Source organism: Meriones unguiculatus, chromosome 19, assembly GCF_030254825.1.
Source record: "Meriones unguiculatus strain TT.TT164.6M chromosome 19, Bangor_MerUng_6.1, whole genome shotgun sequence".
Classification (NCBI taxonomy): domain Eukaryota; kingdom Metazoa; phylum Chordata; class Mammalia; order Rodentia; family Muridae; genus Meriones; species Meriones unguiculatus.
The window spans coordinates 28,777,634-28,798,956 of NC_083366.1; the positions used below are offsets into that span (position 1 = coordinate 28,777,634).

At 38.5% G+C, this 21,323-nt stretch overlaps 1 protein-coding gene across 18 annotated transcripts in view; it reads right to left on the reverse strand.

Moving 5' to 3' along the window:
- Zmynd11 (zinc finger MYND-type containing 11) overlaps positions 1-21,323 on the reverse strand; it is a 94,014-nt gene that overhangs the window by 57,623 nt on the left and 15,068 nt on the right. For 13 of the 18 annotated variants that reach the window (XM_060372599.1, XM_021642041.2, XM_060372605.1 and 10 more), the window contains exon 2: positions 3,888-4,022. In XM_060372599.1, the coding sequence (XP_060228582.1) occupies positions 3,888-4,003 (116 nt within the window). In that variant the 5' untranslated portion in view covers positions 4,004-4,022. Of the gene's footprint in view, positions 1-3,887; positions 4,023-12,760; positions 12,902-20,434; positions 20,480-21,323 lie in introns of those variants that run through there. The other 5 variants (XM_060372597.1, XM_021642040.2, XM_021642039.2 and 2 more) reach the window with 2 other exon arrangements.

A 21,323-nucleotide genomic window follows, 5' to 3' on the forward strand; every position in this document is an offset into this window, starting at 1 on the left:
AAGGCCCAAGTTCAAGGATCAGCATTGCAAAGAGAAGTCAAAATAAAACAAGAGCAAGAATGAAAACCCTGTACTGTATGACTAAAATCTGCTTATAAGTGAGTATATAATCATGTGTGTCTTTCTGGGTCTGAGTTACCTCACTCAGGATGATCTTTTCTAGTACCATCCATTTGTCTACAAATTTCATGATGTCCTTGTTTTTAATGGCTGAGTAGTATTCCATTGTGTAAATGTACCACAGTTTCTTTGTAGACATACTACAATGCATAAACCCCAAGAAGGTAAGTCCAATGAGCATCTTAGGCTTCATGTCAGTGAACTAGTTAAGGGAGTGGGGAATAGTTCTGATATAAACTATGTTTTGTTTTGTTTTGTTTTGATCCCTTCCCCCTGATGGGACCTCCCTGCCAGGCCACAGGGGAGGAAGTTGATCTCAGTTCTCATGTGAATAGATTAGCTGGCATGTCTGGGTATGGCTCCTCTACTGTGAAGAACAGGGGAGGAAGAAGAGGGGATGCAGGGAGCTTGGGCCTGGGAGGAGAGGATGGAGAGGCCTGTAACTGAGATGTACACTGAATTAATTAATTTTTAAAAAAAGAATGAAAACCTGAGACATCTAAGCCAGAGGCACGCACAGAGTACAGGAGCACAGAGTAGACCACACCACTGCTGAACAAAGTTGCAAAACTGGGAAGTATCAAAACTAAAATAAAAAGAACAACAGATACATAGATACACTACAGGAAAACAAAATGCAGCATACTAAATAAAAATAAGCAATAGCAAGTGTGCCATGTGTGTACAGAGGTATATAAGATGAGGTTATAAGAGCTATGAACAGAAGCATGTCAAACATATTTGGTGTATGAATTCCAAATGGCACTTAGCAAATCCACAGTCATCAATTAAGAATGCCATTTTTAAGTGGTAAAGGAAACATCCTCTTCTGCAGTGAAGAGGAAGGTGCAGAAAAGCTTATCCTTAGGAAAGTGCTCTAGCAAGAAGCACAAAGAAAAACAGACTACTACCATTGTTCACACCTTCATTACATCTTAAATCTAGCATGAATGGCTACAAATATCTCAAAAGGTGAAATAATTAACACGTGATTCCTACAGTACAGCACAGCACCACTGACACAGCCTACCCACAGCCCACAATCTCTAGATCCAACTATCCTGTTCCATGAAATTCAGAGGACTGGGGTCATGCTTGAGTTATACTTGAGTTACTAGTCTCCACAACGATATAGTCAGCAAGACGAGAACATGGGAATTGTAGAACAAATAATCCAGTTTCCTTAGTAAAAGCATCAAAGGAGAACAACACTAAAAAGATGGCTACAGAATTTATAGATTAAAATAATAAGACTAAGATACAGACAGAACCACACCATTACATAGAGTTAGATAAGACACCTAAGTATACCAAGGCATGAGCCAGTAACCTCAAGGGCCATAACACTTAATACATGACTAAACTGGCTTTTTCTTAATTTTTAACAATGAGTCTGCTCACTGGTCAGCAGAGATAACAAACAAGGTCTTGACAAAAACTAACCTATAGGTTTGGGCAACATAAGGTATTTTCAAAGTTTGAAAGAGAGAAGTGTCTTGATTCAAACTTCATGGAAATTATGAGATGCCCTAAACTTATAACAGTGCAGAGTAAGAGTCCCAGATTGCATAGCAGACCTACTTTCCATCACCACCAATGTCACTTCCTAGTCAACCTCAGACAAAGGGGACATCAAGGAAATGGGCATTAGCCACGAGGCAAAGGCACTAGGTTGGGCAATTCCTAGATGCTCCTCTGCTTCCATCTTCAGATAAGACTTATAAAACAGGAAACATGACAGGAGCCTACCACAGAGAGCCTCTGAAAGGCTCTACCCTGCAGGATGAGGCAGATGTTGAGACTCATAGCCAAACTCTGGACAGAGTATAGGGAATCTTATAAAAGAAGTGGGACATAGTAAGACCTGAAGAGGACAGGAGCTCCACAAGGACAGCGACAGATCCTAAAAATCTGGGCACAGGGGCCTTTTCTGAAACTGATACTATAGGAAAGGACCACTCATGGAGATGGCCTGTACAGATACCCCTGCACAGAGGTAGCCTATGTCAATTCAGTATCCAAGTGGCCTCCATAGTAATGGGGACAAGGACTGTCTCTGACATGAACTGATTGGCTGGCACTTGGATCACCTCCCCCTGAGGGGGGAGCAGCCTTATCAGGCCACAGAGCAAGACAATGCAGCCATTCCTGATGAGATCTGATAGACTAGGATCAGAGGGAAGGAGAGGAGGACCTCCCTTTTCAGTGGACTTGGCAAGGGACAGAAGTGGGGAAGAGGGAGGGTGGGATTGAGAGGGGAGGAGAGAGGGAGGTACAGGGGGATACAAAGTGAATAAACAGTAATAAATAAAAATTAAAAAATAAATGACAGAACAAAAAAAGACTTATAAATCCATGACCACTTGTTAGGTGAACAAGTTTATCTATATTTAAGAATTATAGAGCTTAAGAAACAAACAAACAAAAAAAATATGGCCTGGTCACATATTCAAGGTTATATTGATGAAGAAAGGAAAAAAGTGACATCTTATAATGATCCATAATGAGAAGGAGATGTGTGCTATCCCAGTGACCACCTGTGTCTTTCACTAGTTTCACTTAGGCCAAATGTACACACAGGTGTTAAGTGGCCAACAGATATGCGTACCATTGTTCTGCTACAAAAGCTATGGCTTTTACAGATTTCAAGAACATACTTAGTAGTTTTTTTACTCTTTCAGATCTTTTTTCCCAACGAAGGGAATTGAACCTAGGGCCTCACTGCGAAAGGTGTGAGCTTTACCACTGACCTATGTTACAACCCAGCCTGAGATTTTTAAAAACTATCTGTATTAGCATTACCCCCCCGAGATTCTGTACTTGATTACCCATATCTCAAAATGCTTGGTTTTTAAAAATAAATAACAATAAAGTAATAATTAAGGCAATGTATTCTTTATTTTAGTCTCCTCCACATTTTGGAGCATTTTTTCTTTAGTCCACACAAGGCAGGAGCCAGGTCTTGTCTGTCTCCTGGTCCTTTTCTCTCAGATAGCCTCATCATCTCCAAACATGGGGGAGATGTAAAAGTAAATGGAGTTCAACTGTATTAAGTACTGTTAAAGGTGCCAAAACACTGTCTAAGTCAGCTGCCTGCTTTTAATTTTTCATACACCATCTAACAAATATAGAGCAGAATAAGAATAAAGAAATTCTATTAACAAAAAAGCATGTAAGCTTTTAAAAACATAACATTAACTTTATTTTTTTTTAAAAAAGCATCCAGAGAAATAAGTAAACCCAAATCAAATTCTTAGCTGCCTTGATAGTACAAATAAGTAAAAAAGAAGATCCATTAGGTAGTTTTGTTTTGTTTTTCCATAATGAGTCTTTGTCTACTAAAATATAGAGCATTCAAAATTAAGGAGAAAATGACTGTCTTTTTAAACTGAATGTGTTTTCAATCTAATTTCTACTAGTGGGCTAAGTATTCAAGAAGCATGTTCATCTACATTGAAATAAGCAAATGAGAAATAAATTTTTCTTATATAGCTTCAGTAAATAAAGCAAGTGACTATTAAGACTTTTAAATAACAGCTTCTTAGAGCCAAAAATTCATAGTTGAAAAACTACTATAAACAGATTGATCTTTTACTTATCTAGCATTTATTGACAAGGTTTCTAAATACAAACTATCTACTCGTGTTTCTGTTATTTTTCTTTTTCTGTATTCTTCTGCAAGGCAACAGTAACTTTAGTTCCTAGTAATGTATGACTAGCACAGGAGGTGGGGACTTTCAGTGGTGCTTTTGTTTAAATTTACTTACTTTGTTATACGGTCAATGTTGGCAATCTGCTTCTGATTCCTTATAATCTCAATGGCTGCCCAAAGATGCTGGATAGCTTTTGTGTCCGCCTGTCGTCTTTTTGTTAACCGTGCCATGACCTGTTTACTTCTTTAGCTGCAGCAATATACAAAAACATAAGGCAGAAAACATGGATTACAGCAGGAATTTCCAACACGAGAAGCAATGGTCGCAGCGCTCCTGACACTGGGCATTCTAAAGTGAGGTGTAGTGTTGAGGCTTTCTACCCTTTGCTACCCTTCACACTGCACTTCTACTTAATGAAAGCAAGCATTCACTTGGTTACTTTTTAAAGAATAATATTCTAAAGCCCAAATCGCTTAAAAAGGTATTTCTAAGGAGTCTACCTTACACCATGTTAAAAATATACATTTAATGTTTATTCTAAAATACATAGATACTACAAGATAAAATTTCAAATTTTAGGTATTAGACTGTGTGAAATTCAAGAAATATAAAATTAAGTTTATATGTCCTAACTGTTTGATATTTCACATTTTATGGTCATAGCTTTAGAGGGTCCAGTATTATATACATACAAAAACAATGTTTAAAAAAAAAAAAAAAACATTAGCCAGGCATGGTAATGGTATATGGCGCTGCACGTTTGCAATCCCAGCACTGATAAATGTCCCAAAGTACTGATAAAGGTCCCAAAACAGTGCAATCCCAGCACTTGGGAGGTAAAGCAGGTAAAGCTCAAGGTTAACTTGATCTACACAATGAGTTCCATGCCAATAAGAACTGCATAGCAAGACCTTGTCTCAAGAAACAAATAAAAAAACCATGAGCAGAGAATCCAAGTTGTTCTGAGGCAAAATAGGAATGGGTAAGAGCTAGGATCCCAGATCACAAATTATCAGTAATGATCCAGATACCAAAACGGGTTCACTTCAGAGCTAATAATTATATTATTGGGAAATAACAATGTTATTTTATTCAAATCTTAGTATTCTGGATGAGCTGAAGGAAACAGCTGTTAAGCCTCCAGATACCCTTCCAACTGTATGCAGGCAAGAAAGAAGAATGGACCACAATCCAGTGTCTGGTTACGTGAGAGTATTAAAGAGGGCCAATGAACATTTACTTCATCTTCACAGTGAGCTCAGCCTCAGGGATCCAATGAAACACACAACCCGAACATTAGTGTGCCAGGCCCTTAGTGCAGGCAGGCAATTGGACATCTCCAGGTGGCTGCTCCCTTCAAGGAGACAGCAAGTATGGAACTCATTCTAACACTTCACTGTACTCCCTGAAAGACCAGAGAAGTTGCTGGAATCTCATTTCTCTCTTCTCCATCTTCTTTCATCGTCTCCTTCCTTCTCTGACCAACCTGAGTGAGACCTGCAGCTGCCACTAGAGTTCATCTTAACCAGACTTACTTCTGAGGAGCCTGGATCCAGCCAAGTCCTAGATATGGTGGCATCCAGCATTATTTAGCCAACAGAGTGAATGTACTGTGAAAAGGATTGAAGGGGTTTCTGTATGACCTATTTCCCCATGGCTACTTCTAAAACAATGCTGGGCTGGAAAGATGGCTCAGTGTTTCAGAACTCTTAAAGCACGCATGTAGACCTGAATTCAAATTCTCAGCACCCATATAAAAGGCAGGTGCAGCCCTGTGAGCCTGTGACTTGGCAGGAGGGAGGACAGAGGTGGGCATGGCTGGACTTGCTGACCACCAGCCTAGCTTCGGGTTCAGTAAGAGACTGTTTCAATGAACAAGGCAGAGTGAGAGAAGAACACCTGTTACCCTCTAGCTTCCCCACACACATTCAATACACTACACACATGCATGCCTGCATACGCACATACTCAAAACAAAGGCCATGTTCAAGTTTTTAAGGAAAATCATTTCATTTTGAATAAACTTAGATCTGTACTCAAGTAATACTAAAAATGACAACTGTGACTCAGATGCTTTCGCTTTAAAGTACACTGACATCTCAGTTTCAGTGTGCTTTCAGGATTGCCACCTCAAGATCCAACAAGCCATGGAAAGAAACTGCAGGGATTACAGTGAGATGTAGCAAATCAGCTCTTCCCGGTACTGCTGTGTCATGGATAGCAGCAGCATGGACAGTGCCTTGCTCATATTGCTGTGCTAGCCAGGAAACACTTAAAATGTAATGAATGGTGATCCTGGCTAGAAAACAAAACTAACAGAGGAAATCTAACATGGAAGTGTAAGATCATATAGAACAAACATAGTGATGGTGCAGAATTTCCTGTGAGAATTCAAAAAAAGGTCATGCTGTTCCTAGCCTAGATAAAATTTAGGTAGAAATAAATGAAATACAGCAAAAATATAAATATGAAGATGTTTCTTATATACACCAATATTTCTTCTATTAATGTATTTTAAAAATAATTTTAGAGTAAAAAGAAAAATAGTTAATAGATGCTACTAAGTTTATAATGTATGCAGAAGAATGGTATATTGTGACCATTACACAAAGGAAGGGGAAAGAGAATAAGCGTGAAACAGCATCATACTAAATAAAGTGGGGGTTTGGTAAAATCAGGATGCGTGTTATATTCTGTATAATAAGAGAATAATATAAGCAGATATAGTTAGCATATAACTCATTTGCAAACTATTCTTTCAAAATACAAAGCATGAGCTGGACCTGGCAGCACAGCCACCTGCAATCCCAGTAACTCAGAGGCTAAGGCTGTAGCACTACAAGCTCAAGGGCTGTCTGGGCCACAGAGTTAAAGGCAGCCCGGGTAACCTAGAGAGGCAGCTTCAGTAATTAATCAAAAGCAACTATTTATATTTAGAGAATAATTCAACAGAAAAGCTAACTTTTAAGAATACAAGATAATAAATATAATTATTACGTATTAAACATACAAATATAATGGGAACTAAGTAGCAGAAATGCTTAAAGAGGTGTCACACATTCCTAGAAATTATTAAAATCAAGACTAAAGAATGCAGCAAGCTACACCTCAGGAAAGCAGATGCAATGATAAAATCAAGGACTTCTGAGAGCTACGTGAACCGTGTGACAGATAGCAGACATGCTGCCATTCAAGTTATACCAGATATGGGAACAGTCACTGGTTATGGTAGTCAAAGTGGAACACTGCCAAGGAGCTAATGGTAAGGTAGGTGGTACAACATGAAAGTGCCAAAACAATTAACTTCATGAAGACAATATTTCATTAAAGTACAACTACTCAATTATTCATGAGTAAAGAGACATCCTCAGCAAGTGCTCTACCACTGAGCTACAGCCCTGTCCCTCACTAGAGAACCCTTACTGGAGAACCCTGTTCCCCTTACTGGAGAACCCACTTGGAGACTGAGCTGCCATGGAGTGTATCTGAGAAGGGGTTTTAAGTCCTCTCCATGCATGTTCCTTGGTTGGGGTATCAGTCTCTGCAGGGGCCCCAGGGCCCAGTTTTTTGGCTCTGTTGGTCTCCTTTTGAAGCTCTTGTCCCTTCCAGGTTTTTCTATCTCCCCCTTCTTTCATAAAATTCCATGCACTCTGCCCAAAGTTCGGCTAAGAGTCTCAGCCTCTGCTTCAATACCTCAATCAGTAAATCTTTCAGAGGCTACTACCTTGTTCCCTGCCTTCTCCTGCTTCCTACGCCTATCGCATTTGCCCTTCTGAATGAGGATTGAGCATCTTCCCTAGGGTCCTCCTTGTTGTTTAGCTTCTTTAGGAGTATAAATTTTAGTATGTTTATCCTATATTATTATATATCTAATAACCACTTATAAGTTCTTTAAGAGGTCTGTAGCTTAAAAAGTAAGCAAAACACTTCAAGTAAATTTAATAAGCCTCCAGCTGATGTTCCTATTCTGTCCTTGGAAATCCAGATTTAGCACAACTCCCAGTTTCTAGGTATATTCCTTTCTCACCACAGCCCTATACAAAAAGAACACAGCAAGTTTGAAAAAACTTAATAACAAGCAAAATTAACTAAGGCATCATTTGCTGGAGGCTGTATTGTAAGGAGTGATAAACATACAATGAAGAGAGATGGGTGAAGGGCAGATAACAAACGCAGGAATGCAATCTGCATCCACAGCAATGTGCTCTCATTTACTTCTAGTGAGGTATGCATAAGGGTTTGGTTTTATTACATAAAATAAATATTCAAATATTTACATCAGATATTACATAAAAATTGTAAAAGCCCTACTGTTCTATGGTTTTCAATGTAACTTAGATATATCTGGGACTTCCTATCTGTCAGTGATTTAACTTTATGATTATATATTTACACCACCCTCCTATTTATATATTAACTCTTGATTTTGGTTTTGGGGTTTTGATGCTGTTTGGGGAGCAGGGTCTTACTCAGATGGCCCTGAACTCACTATGTAGCCAAGCTTCTGATCCTCCTGCTTCTACCTCCTTATTCCTGGGATTATAGGCACACACCACTATGCCCAGATTTAGTGTTTTTCATGTACTGTTATTTATAAAAAAAAAAACTTTCCTCTTTGCCTTTTAAGAAGCATTAAATGAAATGATGCAGAAATCTAGACATATGTTCCTTTATAATTACTTCTTTGGTAAATACACTCAGACCAAAAAAAAAAATTTAAATACTTTTGAAGAAGTTTTAGATTAATAACAGAATTCCCATATACTGCTTGACCCAAGCAGCCACTTCTGCCATCAACACCTCACCAGGGTGGTGAGACTTGTTATAATTGATGAACCTATACTCACATCATTGCCAAACTAGGTCTACAGTTTAAAGTTTGTGCATCCTATAGGTCTTAGCATATGTTCAATGAGAAGAAAACAAAATTGTGACATCACACACTATAATTATATTGACTTAAAAAATTCTCTGTGCTTCACCTATTCTTGTCTCCTCCTCTTCTAGCCTCTGGGAAACACTGTTTTAGTGTTCCCACAATTCCACCTCTTACAAAGTGGCATGCACTTGGAATTACACAGCCTTCTTTTCATGGCTCGATAGCTTCCGCCAACACTAAATACTATTCCAGTAGCTATACGCAACAGTTTGTCTACCCTCTCACCTATTAAAGGCTACCATGGTTGCATACAAATTTCACCAACTATGAATAAAACTGCTATAAAAATCCACATGCAGACTTTTGGGTTCAGATAAATTTTTTACTTATTTGAATAAACAGCAAAGGGCATGAAGGCTGAATTGTACAGTAAAAGTATTTTTAGTATGGGAAAACATCAAAAGCTCTGCTAGATTGTCCTCCAAAGAACAGAGTATGGAAGCTCCTACTGCCCACAACCCTGTCCACAGCCAGAGCCGGCAAACTGTGGATTCAGACAACAGGCATGTAGTGATGCTTTGACTTGTAATTTCTGATAGCATTTGTTGAACATCTGTTCTTTTTTCGTGTTTGTCATCTTTCATGCCTGCTTTAGTAAGATGTCCATCCAGGGGTTTTACCTACTTATTGTCGGCTTTAAGCTTCATTTTGTGTCGCTGCATCTGAAGGGTGCAGATGCATGTGCATGTAAGCCTGTGACAGCCAGAGAGCAACCTTAGTAACACTCCTCAGGAGCATTAGCCACCCTTTTTGGAGAAGGGTCTCTCACTGATTTGGAACTCAACAAGGTTAGCATGGCTGGCCAGTGAGCCCCAGGGACTACCTATCTCCACCTCCCTAGCACATGCTAGATTCTGGAAACCAAACTCACACCTTGAAGCATTCATTTTACCTGCTCAGCCCCTTTTGTATATGATTAAAAGTCATCAAAGGCACTTTTTGAAAACATTTTCTCTAAGTCTGTAGCATATGTTCTTATTCTATATGTCACTCAAAGACAAAAATCTGGCAGTTTAACCAAGTCCAAGAGAATTTATCAATTCTCTCTTTCATTGACAATGCCTTTGGTGCGGTAGCTACAGTGGTTATCAGCACAACAGAAGCATGAAGGTTTAGTAGTTCTGCATTGAGATCTATGATCCATTTTCAATTAATTTTAATGAATGTCATTTAATTTCACTTTTACAATCAAATGTTCATCTATTCCAGCATGGCCTTGACTCCTTGGCAAGATGTTCAGGTCTATTTTTTGGTTCTCTATTTCATTCCATTGTCAGTTGTTTTGCCAATGCTACATCATACTGATTGTAACCACTTTCATACTAAGATTTAAGTTGGCAACTATCAATTTTCTTTTTCCTTTGTTCTTCTGGATCTTTTGCCTTTCCACATAAATTTCAGCAACTGTTTGTCAGTAACCACATAATAACTGGCTCAGGTTTTAATGATACTGCATTAAATCTAGAGATCAAACTGGGATGAAGGGACATCTTGACATTAGTCTTCCTAGCCATGAGTTATCTTTACAGTAATTATCTAATATCAGATGTGTGTAGTCTTCCTCATATAGACCCTGAACATATATTGTTAAATTTCTTTTTTTTTTTCTCTCTCCTTGATTTTTCAACAGGGTATCTCTGTGTAGGCCTGGCTGTCCTGGATTCGCTTCTTAGATCAGGCTGGTCTTGAAGAGATCCTCCTGCCTCTGCCTTCTGAGTGCTGGGCTTAAAGGTGTACCTCCACACTGGCTACTGTTAGATTTCTATCTAAACAATTCATTTTTGGCATGTTAATGTAAACTGCAATATATTTTTATATTAAATTATACTTGTTCATTGTTGGTACATACATAATTTTTACACATTAACCTTCTTTCTTGATCTTACTAAGGTATTTCCTCCATGGCCTGTTTTATGATATTTAGGTATGCTTTAAATCTTCATTCCTTGGGTCTTGTGGCATATTCCCTTTTACTGTTCCTTATACTTCAGTGTCTGACATTTAGCAAAATTCACCAAGAAGTGTTGTCTCAAATACTGTTTCAAGTTCTTTTCTTTATTACCATCTTACATAAATTACACCTTTTGGAGGTGCCCATGGCTCCTGAATGCTTATTTTGCAGTTCAGTTCAGAAATTCTTCCATGTCCCGAAGCTCAGAGATTATTTCCTGAGCCCTGCCCATCATACTGATGAGCTCTTCAGAGGTATTCATCATTTCTGTAACCCTGCTTATCTCAAGCACTTTTTATTATTTCTTAGGACCTTCGACTCTGCTTACATCATCCACTCATTACTATAGGCTGAATACCCTCAGCATTTTAACCATCACTTTTTAAAAATGCAGTGTCTGATTATCAATATTCCTGTTACATGGACTCTGGTTCTGATGTTTGCTTAGTCTCTTCAAACAATACTTCTGCCTTTTGGTAAGCCTGTTTTTTGTTTGTTTGTTTGTTTGTTTGTTTTTGTTTTGTTTGCTGAAGAATGGGCATGTTATACTGAACAAACAGAACCATGGTAGATAGGCCTTTAATCATGAAGTTGAAGGGATAGGGAGGGGAACACTTTCAGTCCTACAACTTCAGCTAAGTCTGTGCCACTGGACTGTCAGTGTCACCAGCACTTCAGGTTTTCTCTTTCTCACATGACATATGGTATGAGAAGGAAATTAAGCTGGCTATTCCCTTCCCTCAGGTTGGCTAGATTCTGGTAAAACAAAGCTGCTAACGTTCCTACTAACTTCTGAAGACAGGGAAAAAGGTGGCGGGGGATGAGGAGGTAGGGGGCAGAGTGAGTGAGGGGAAACTGCAATCAGGATGTTATATATGAGAAAATAAATTAGTAATAATTAAGAGAATGTAACACTCTGGCACGTTTGTAATTTCTCTTTCCTCCTGTCCTGCCCCGCCGAAAGCATAGGAATTTCTCTCTGATCCACAGAGAGATCCTGGCTGAGAGAAAACTCAGACATATAAGGACACCATTTTTTAGGTTTCCCTAGAGTTTCCACCTCTGCCAGTTGCCTAGACTTAAAACTCTGGTAGTCTGTCCCTCTTACCTTGGTGTTTGTTCCCAACCAGAGACCTGCTCATGGGCTTCAGCTCTAGCTCTACCTGTCCATCTCAGTTTGCTAGATGGTAGTTTGCCCCTTGTGGCCTCACTTCTCTGAAAGATCTAAAAAAACTTAAAAAAAAAAAGTTACTTTTGCTTTTCACTCATCTTATTTGTTATCAACATAGAATAATGCCAATGAATTTCTTTCTGAATATGAAGGTAAATGAGACAATATGATTACCAAATGAATTAGCATGATCTGCTGAAAAATTTCTCTGTTCTGCAACAAAATGTGATATTTTCCTGAATATGTATTAAATTGTAAGGAATACTGGAATTAGTTTCTTGAGTTTGCTTAGCCTGGTGTTAGTGCCTCACAGTTGCCATTACTAAAACTTGTATGTAAGCTACACATATGAAATGATGATTAAGTCCAGTGTTGATTCTTACATAATTATTTTACATGTAATCTCAGTTTTGAACTTATTTTGGTTTTTAGATTTTCTGAATTGGGGGGGGGTCCTATATAGCCCAGGGATACCTAGAACTTGTGATCCTCCTGCCTCAGCCTCCCACATGGTAGGGTGACAGGTGTGTGCCATCACCCCAGCTTATCAGCTTCTAAAGCACACCTATTTGAAGCTTTCACTATTTCTCTGATAACCTTTACCATAAACTAGATGTGAACAAATGCTTCCTGAATGAACAGTCCTTCCCAGTTAATCAATTTCAATATATTTTAATGAGCCTGCAGCTGCCAGAAACTAGGTTTGAGAGGATAGAGGACTACTGCCTACAGAATCGTGGAGTGATTGGTGAGGATACCTGTACAGTACTACAAATGCCTTTGCACTGAGCTATATGCTTAAAATGGTTATGTTGGCAAATTTTATGTTAAGCATATTTTACCTCTATTTTTAAAATTGAAAAAAAAAAAAAACTGGGACAGAGAAAGAATAAAGTTAGTCCAAAATAATAATAAAGGTTAGTTACCAGGTATTAAGAGGAGTAAATCTCAAATATCCCACCAAGAACTTCCAAAATGATCAGAAGACATCATTCCATGTGTGTGAGCATCCAGTGTGGAAGGGTGCAAAGAGTGGTACCCTGCTAGCTCTTCATTGGCACATTAGACTGAAAAGGAGAAACAATACTATGCAATGTTTGGATTAAGGCTCCTGACACTAAAGCAAACCATAATAGTCTTTCAAAGTTGTGTTTTGTTTGGTTGGTTTCTTGGTTTTTCAAGACACGTTTTCTCTGCAGTACAATAGACCTGACTGTCCTGGAACTTGCATGTGCCACCACTGCCCAGCTAAATGTTTCACTTTTTTTTTCTTTGCTTTCTTAATATAGGGTTTCTTCATGTAGCTCTTGCTGTCCTGAAACTCACTCTGTAAACCAGGCTGGCCTCAAACTCACATAGATCCACCTGCCTCTGCCTTTCAAAATCTGGGATTAAAGATGCGCACCACTACCACCTGGCAAATGTTTCACTTAAAAAAATTACTTACACAGCATTCTGCCTGCATATGTGCCTGCGCACCTGAAGAGGGTACCAAATCTCACTACACACTACAAATGAGCCACCATGTGGTTGCTGGGAATTGAACTCAAGACCTTTGGAAGAACAGCCAGTGCTCTTAACCTCTGAACCATTTCTCTGAGCCCAAATGACTACACTAGCTTGAGTCTGTTTTTCATTGCTAGAAGTACAACAGATAAGTTACTAAAAGTTTGTTTTGGTTCATTGTCCTGGTCCAAGTAGGGGGCCTGTACCTACCAATTTCCTTTTTGGTAGCAGAGCTCCTCAGCAGTGATGAGCATCATAGGATGTATGTGAGTGAGTGAGTAAGTGAGCAAGCTAGTGACACACAAATGCATGTAAAGTTTTATGAAGCCTCCAGTATTTAATCAAAGGCCCAACTGATGATTTTACCTCAAGCTCCACTTTTTCCCCTTTTTAAAAATAAGTATCAAGGTTCAAAATGAGTTTCTGAGGATAAAATCTATATCTGATATTCATTCAGATCACGGCAATGTGTATATCTAACGTATGTCTAGACTAAGACTAGTTTGTAAAATAAACTGACAAATTAGGAAACTGACAATGTGTGGGGTTTGGTTTTGTTTTGTTCAGAACATTTACTGGACTACAAATCATAAACCATTCAGCTAACTCACAAATGTAAAATGGCTAGCTTAGTGGGGCTAGGGTATATGTAACAAAGGTATTTCACAACTGAAATCTCAGTGTGCCTCCTGCATCTGGCTTACTTCACTTATTATCATTCTTCCCTAGGCCATTTGTTACAAGGCGTAGCAAATCTGCAGTTCTTTTCATATCTGCACAGACTCCTCTGAATACAGGTGCTAAACTTTGTTCGTCCATCCATCCACTGATGGACACTGGCAGTTGCTACCATCTAGCTATCATCAATACAGGCAGCATGCTGACAGATAAGCAGACACTTAGAGAATTTAATTCTCTTGGGCATGTACCCAGAAAAGGAACTGCTAAATCTCATAGTGTGGTACTGGAGACATGGCTTAGTGGTTAAGAGCATGGTCTGTTCTTCCAAAGGACCTGGGTTCAATTCCCAGCACCCACATGCAGCCCACAACTATCTGTAATGCCAGTTCCAAGGAATCTGACACCTTAACACTAATGTACACAAAATTAAAGTATATAAAAAAATCTCAGTGTATCTGTTTAACCTTTGTAGCAATCAGAAAACTGCTTTCTATGGTAGTCAACTCACTACACCCTGACCAGTAACGCAAGCAATCCAATTTTTCCACAATCACTCCAAACACAAATTATTTATTTACTATTTTTAAATCACAGCTATGATTGTGCTTTGTTGATTTCCATAATTACCAGTGATGTTGAACATCTTTTCATGTTTTACTGGTCTTTTTGCTATTTGTTTTCTAGGGAGAAATGTCCTTCAAATTCTCTGTCCATTTTAACTGTTATTTAGTTGGTTCCTGGGGAGTTTTATATTTTCTAGGTATTAACCCCTCTTCAGAGGTGCAAGTTTTACAGTTTCATTCTTTCTGCGTGTTACATTTACCATTTATTTTTATCCATTATGATTTTCTTGTCTCTCTCTTTTCTCCTCCCAATTCCCCTCCAAGACAGGGTCTCGGCATGTAGCCCAGACTCAGCCTTAGAATTTTTGATCTTCCTGCCTCAACTTTCTGTGTGCTGGAATAACAGATGTGTACCACACCCAGCAATACTATTTTTTTAAGTAACAATATCCTCTGATGCACAAAATGGTCTTAATTTTGCTAAAGCAGAATTTACTTCTTTATGTGACCATATTTTGGTGTCTTATCAAAAATCAAAAATTAATTTAACAATTCTCTCAAGAATTTTCATATTTGATTCTTTTATTAAAGGCCATTGGCTCAATTTGCACTGGATTTCCAACTTCTTTTCAAGTATGGTCATCAAGAAACATCTAATTTTTTTTCATAACTGACAATTTTTTTCATAACTGAATGGACTAATCTGCAGTGATATTCACCGAACAGTTCTACTTGTCTCAAGCATCAGTAGGCAGATAATTTCCCAGAGTTGTAATGAAAAATTAGGTGTGTCATGTGTTCTGTATTAGTGAAGCCATGGAGGCTGGATTAGGTGAGATCAATTGTCCTGGATTAGACAAGACCATGTGGGCTGGATTAGGGAAAGGGGAGTAAAAGTGATTCGTGCCCCTCTTAGAAAAGTTAAGAGTCTCAATAAGTTTTTGTTATTTTCTTTATATCATTTAATGCCATGTACAGGTGAAGTCCCTGATGGGAGCTGCATTCTCAGCCTGCATCCCAAAAGAGGAGAAAGCACAGAAGAGTTCTAGCCAATATGTCATATCTAATATAAGGGAGAATCACTATTGTAGGTCACTTGAGATTTCTGGAGTTGCTTATGAAAACTATCATAAACATTAAAGAGATGTATCCCTTGTCTTGAACACTTGGAGCCAGAAGCATTTCAGATGTCTTCAGATTTAGGGGGATGTGCACACACATAATCATGGGATAGCTCACGGCTGGGGTTCCATTCTAGGCATGAAATCCATGAAGGTTTCATGCATACTTTTAAAACACCCCAAAGGTAATCTTATACAGTATTTTAGTGCAGCTGCTTTTGACTTTAGCCCTTTACATAAAGGTGGGGGTGGGGTTTTTCACTGGTGGCTTAAGAATGCTACACAACTATATGAGTACACAGTATACCCACCACTATTGAGTGACACAGAAAAATGTATCTGGAGAAGAACTCAGCATGGTGGAGGCAAAGAAAGACTGGCAAGGATCCAGTTTGACTTTAATGTATAGGAACCAAGAAGCCTTCACACAGGCAGGATAGGGTTCTAGCAAGGACCAAGGACAAAATACATACATGAGTGGTTAGAAGTCCCTTTTTAACACCATGTTCTGGCAAGAGACCAAGAAAAAAAAAATCCATGTAATCTCTTCCATGGAAAATCAAATGGTTCCAAAGAAGAGATCTTCAGGCACTGAAGGAAGCTAAAAAAAATACCACCTGACATGTTTATGAGGTCCCTACACGAGACCTGCAATGAGGTTTCTAGTGTCTCACCCTTAAACATGAGAGACAGCCAAGGATCACTAGACGTTCAAAAGCAGCAGACGTTCAAAAGCAGCTTCTTCCCATCCGCAGCAGAGCAAGAGCAACAGGTACCAGGAAGCAGAGTCAGTTTCTTTAGACTCACTAAACAAACTCTTACACCAATAAAGCAGACAGCTTATAGAAAAAATCCAACAAGTTAGCGAATATCTATGAAAAAAATTCTAAATAAAATGTTGGCAAAACAATATAAAAGAACAAAAGAAGCTTTATTCTAAAAATGCAATGATATTTAATATTAGAAAAATCTAGCATGATACCAGAGATATCTCTACAGATGCTGAAAAAGTACCAAACAGAAATCGGCACAAATTTATGTAAAATATTCAACAAATGAAAATGAGGGATAATTGTTTAAGATACACATACTGGCTTCAGAGCTACCAGAATATATGATGGTTAAAATGCTGGAAATTTTCTGCTAATATGCAGAAAAAGCTAAACATGTTCACCATCTCCATTCTTGTTTAACACTACACAAAACAGGATAATCAGGGGGTGGCAGCTCTGGCAGGCAGGATATGCTAAAGAGGTGTCGGTTCAAGAAGTTAATCAGAGGGACAAGAAGTGGAAAAGTTCAGCCAGGCATGGAGGCACACACCTGTAGTCCCAGCACTTGGGGAGGTAGAGGCAGGTGGATCACTATGAGTTCAAGGCCAGCCTGGTTGACAAAGCTAGTCCAGAATAACCAACGCTACACGCACAAACCCTGCCTCAAAAAAACAAAACGAAAACAAAAATGCTACGTCTTGCAAAACATACAGGTGATGTAGTTATGAGTAATATTAAAACTCAAAAAAATGAATGAAAAATTCAATCAAGAGTAAAAAAATAGAACTGTCAAGCAACAGAAAATGTAAATCAAGCCCTATATTGTCAAAATGGGGGTTCCTGTCACTCAAATCCCTGAAGTAAAGCACATAGGGAAGGGCGGATAAAGCTAACTAGAACTGCAAGCCACCAGCATCAGAAACAAAGCATAAAACCTAAAAGTTAAAAAAAAAAAGTAGCATGCAAGATTTTGATCAAACTCTGACATGTTCAAAATACACTGTATGTTAGACAAGACTTAAATGGCAAGTTGGAAGTAAACAGATAAAAAGCACTGCCACTTACACCACAATGAAAGGCTAAGATCTCTAAGATTTAATGAAACTCTACGTTTTTCTTAAAGCCAAAAAGAAAAAATGAGCAAAACATAAGAAAAAGTAGAAAACAGAAAAAGCCTTATAAACTTATAGAAAGATACTTAATTTCACTTATAATTAGAGAAATGAAATTTAAACTAAACTACATTTAAAGTACCATTTTAAGAACGAGGCTAGTGAAATTGGAATCTGACTGTGTATTCTTGTCAAGACCGTAGAGAAACAAGCCTTCTCCACATAGGTGGTGGGAAAACAAAAATCACAACCTGAGTGGTGGGAAATGTGACAATAACTAGCAAAAAAAAAAAAAACTGTACATCCACCTACTCTGCCCCAGAATTCTCACAGGTAAAAACCATCTACACTGCTATTTGTATAGCACTGGCTGTACAGAGTTCTGGGCAGCCAATAATGAAATAAAACCAGCTAGAAGAACAATGAGAGGCAACATCAAGTCAAAATGCAATCTTTGCTACCTCACTTGATCAACGTTATTAAAAACTATCAACTCAGCCAGGCTTGGTGGCACACACCTGTGATCCCAGCACTCGGGGTGGCAGAAGCAAGCAGATCTCTGTGAGTTCAAGGCCAGCCTGGTCTATAAAGTGAGTCCAGGACAACCAAGGCTACACAGAGAAACCCTAAGTCCAAGTGGATCAAAGACCTTAGTATAAAACCAGATACACTAAACCACTTAGAAGAAAAAGTGGGGAACAGCCTTGAACTCATTGGCAGAGGAGACAACGTCCTGAACAGAACACCAACAGCACAGGCTCTAAGAGCAACAGTCAATTAATGGGACCTCATGAAACTGAAAAGCTTCTGTAAAGCAAAGGATATTGACTGTCATCAGAACAAAACAACTGCCTACAGATTGGGAAAGGATTTTCACCAACCCTATATCTGACAGAGGACTAATATCCAGTATATATAAAGAACTCAAGAAGTTAAACAGCAACAAATCAAGTAATCCAATTAAAAAATGGGGAACAGAGCTAAACAGAGAATTCTTGATAGAGGAATATCTTGATAGAGGCAGAGAAACATTTAAAGAAATGTTCAACATCATTAGTCATAAGGGAAATGCAAATCAAAACGACCCTAAGATTTCAAAAAACCAAAAGAGGAAGAAAGTTAAAAAAAAATCAACAACAACAAAATACCTAAACATATCAACCTAACAAAGTACTTTCAAAACATCATTAGAAGTATCTCTCCTTCCTTTCTCTGACACTTTGCCACTAGCTAGTCATGGTGGTGCATGCCTTTAATCACAGAACCTGAGGGGCAGAGGCAGGTGGATCTTTCTGAGTTTGTGGCCAGTCTGGTCCACATAGTGAGTTCCAGGATGGCTAGAGTTACAAAGTGAGACCCTGTACACACACACACACACACACACACACACACACACACAAACACACAGTAGCTGCTATCTGCTTTGGTTATTATTAACTTCAAAAAAATAAAGAACCTTACAGTAATGGGGTTAGGGAGACAGCTCAGTCAGTAAAGACTTTGCCACACAAGATGGAAGATCTGAGTTTGATTCCCAGAACTGACATAAAAGGCTGGGCACAGTTGTACGCACTTGTAATCCCAACATTGGACGGTGTAGACTAGTGGATCTCTATGACAAGCTAGCCTAATTCGGAGTTCCAGGCCAGTGAATGATCCAATCAAAAAAGAAAAAGGAAAGAGAGAGAGAGAGAGAGAGAGAGAAAGAAAGAAAGATGCACACAAATGAACATGTGCATACAAACAGGCACACACACACAAATTACTGTAATTTCTAAGCATCAAAAGTAGAATTTCATGAATCTTTTGTGATGTAATAATATTTTTGCTATATATGTTTTTCTTAGATTTTTTCACTTTTATTTTTATTTTTTTTTAATTAAGTGTCTGTGGGGGAAGAGTATGTGCACTTGAATACAAGTGCCCTCAGAGACCAGAAGAGGACATTGAATTTTCTGGAGCTGAAGCTAGAGTTACAGGCTGTTGTGAGCCACTCAAGGATGCTCAGAATCCAATTTTAGTCTTCTTGCAAGAGTGCTCTCTGGAAGAGCCATCTCTCCATCCCTTTGTAATCTATTTTAAATCTCATTATTTTCCTCAAATTTTAAGATCTAGGTAGCAAATGTTCATAGTAATTTAACTTTAATAACAGAAACTAGCAGTCCATAATATAAATTATAATTTTCAGTTTAAAAAACAATTTAATCCTAAACTCTCAGCATTACCACCAGTGTCAAGAAAACAGAGTGACAGAACAAGCTCTGAAAGACCTGCAAAAAAAAAAAAAGTTAGCCCCACACCATTCAAAACACTAACAGGACACAATTCCTGCCTGAATTTTAATTTGTCTCTTAAATTATCTTTTGCTTTTTTTCAATAAGTACTCAGAAACATAATCTTGAGCTTTATGAGAACTCAAACTGAACCATAGAAATGCCTCACTCTGTAAGCATGTTCCTTCTTAAGTATACAGAATCTGCTAATCTGCTTCCAAATTGACCATTCCTTGTCATCTGAAAATAGGCAGGTAGTTGTTTTGCTTACCAAAGGCTTCTAAGCTAAAGCAACACCACCACTTATCATTAGAACTTAAGCTAAAAATCACCATGTTAAGCAAAGTAAGCCAGACCCCAAACAATAAATACCTTGTGTCTTATATGCAGGACCTAAAATTACATGTGGTGTATATATTTAAACACTAGTGAGCACAGGTAAACTGGAAAGGGAGGTGGGAAATAAGAGAGGGCAACAGAACACATATGATGAGAGAGCAGAAAAGCACGTGGGTGGGGAGGTGTTGTGGGAGGACTGAATGGGCACAGGTGCGAACAACGTATGACACACCTGTAAGAAGAAGCCACGACAAAAGCCATCATTCTATTTGCTAACCTAAGAAAAGAAAAAAGAAAAACACAGAAATTAAACTAAAGCCGTGGTACATTTATGCTAAAAAATTAGTCATCTAAACAGAAATAAAGGCTTACTGTTAGCAAGTTACAGGTAAATGACTTATATAAACAAGACACCAAAATATTGTAATACCTGATATAACCTTATTTACAAGTATGGTGTTCTAAAAATTAAACTTTCCTAATAACTTATTTCTTAAAAACTAAACAATTCAGTCACCCGCCTTTAATCCCAGCACTTGGGAGGCAGGAGCAGGTGGATCTTTGTGAGTTGGTGGCCAGTCTGGTGTACACAGTGAGTTCCAGGACATCCAGGACTACATGGTATACTGGGAATGTCCATTTTGGCTTACAAATGTATACTATTAATGTACTTTTTAATAGCCAGAATTGTCCCAAACAATAGTATTCACCCAAAGCCCTGAATTTCACAGGCTTGTTGTTCCTCCACTGGCGTTTCAACATGAGAGTTGTCTGAAACCACGTGATTCTTGGAAATGGAGCAGCTTCCCAGACCTACACCATAAGAGTGTGGGAACTTTACAGAACATAGCCACAGTGGTGATCGATTGCAGGATCGTAAAATAATATGCTGAATAACTGTAGTTGAATGGTATCAACATTCTGAAACCACACTAAAGAGGTGAATGAAGGAAATGAAAACTATTCTAGCCAGCCACAGCCAGCTCTGGGCAGTCCTCCTCTCTAAACCAGGGATCAGTCTGCCCTTAACATCTTAACAGGAGTACTAACAACTCAGTGGAGATGAGCTAACCCTCTCTCCCATGAACTTAAGTCTGTGAGGCAGAGCATGCTGGCATGTT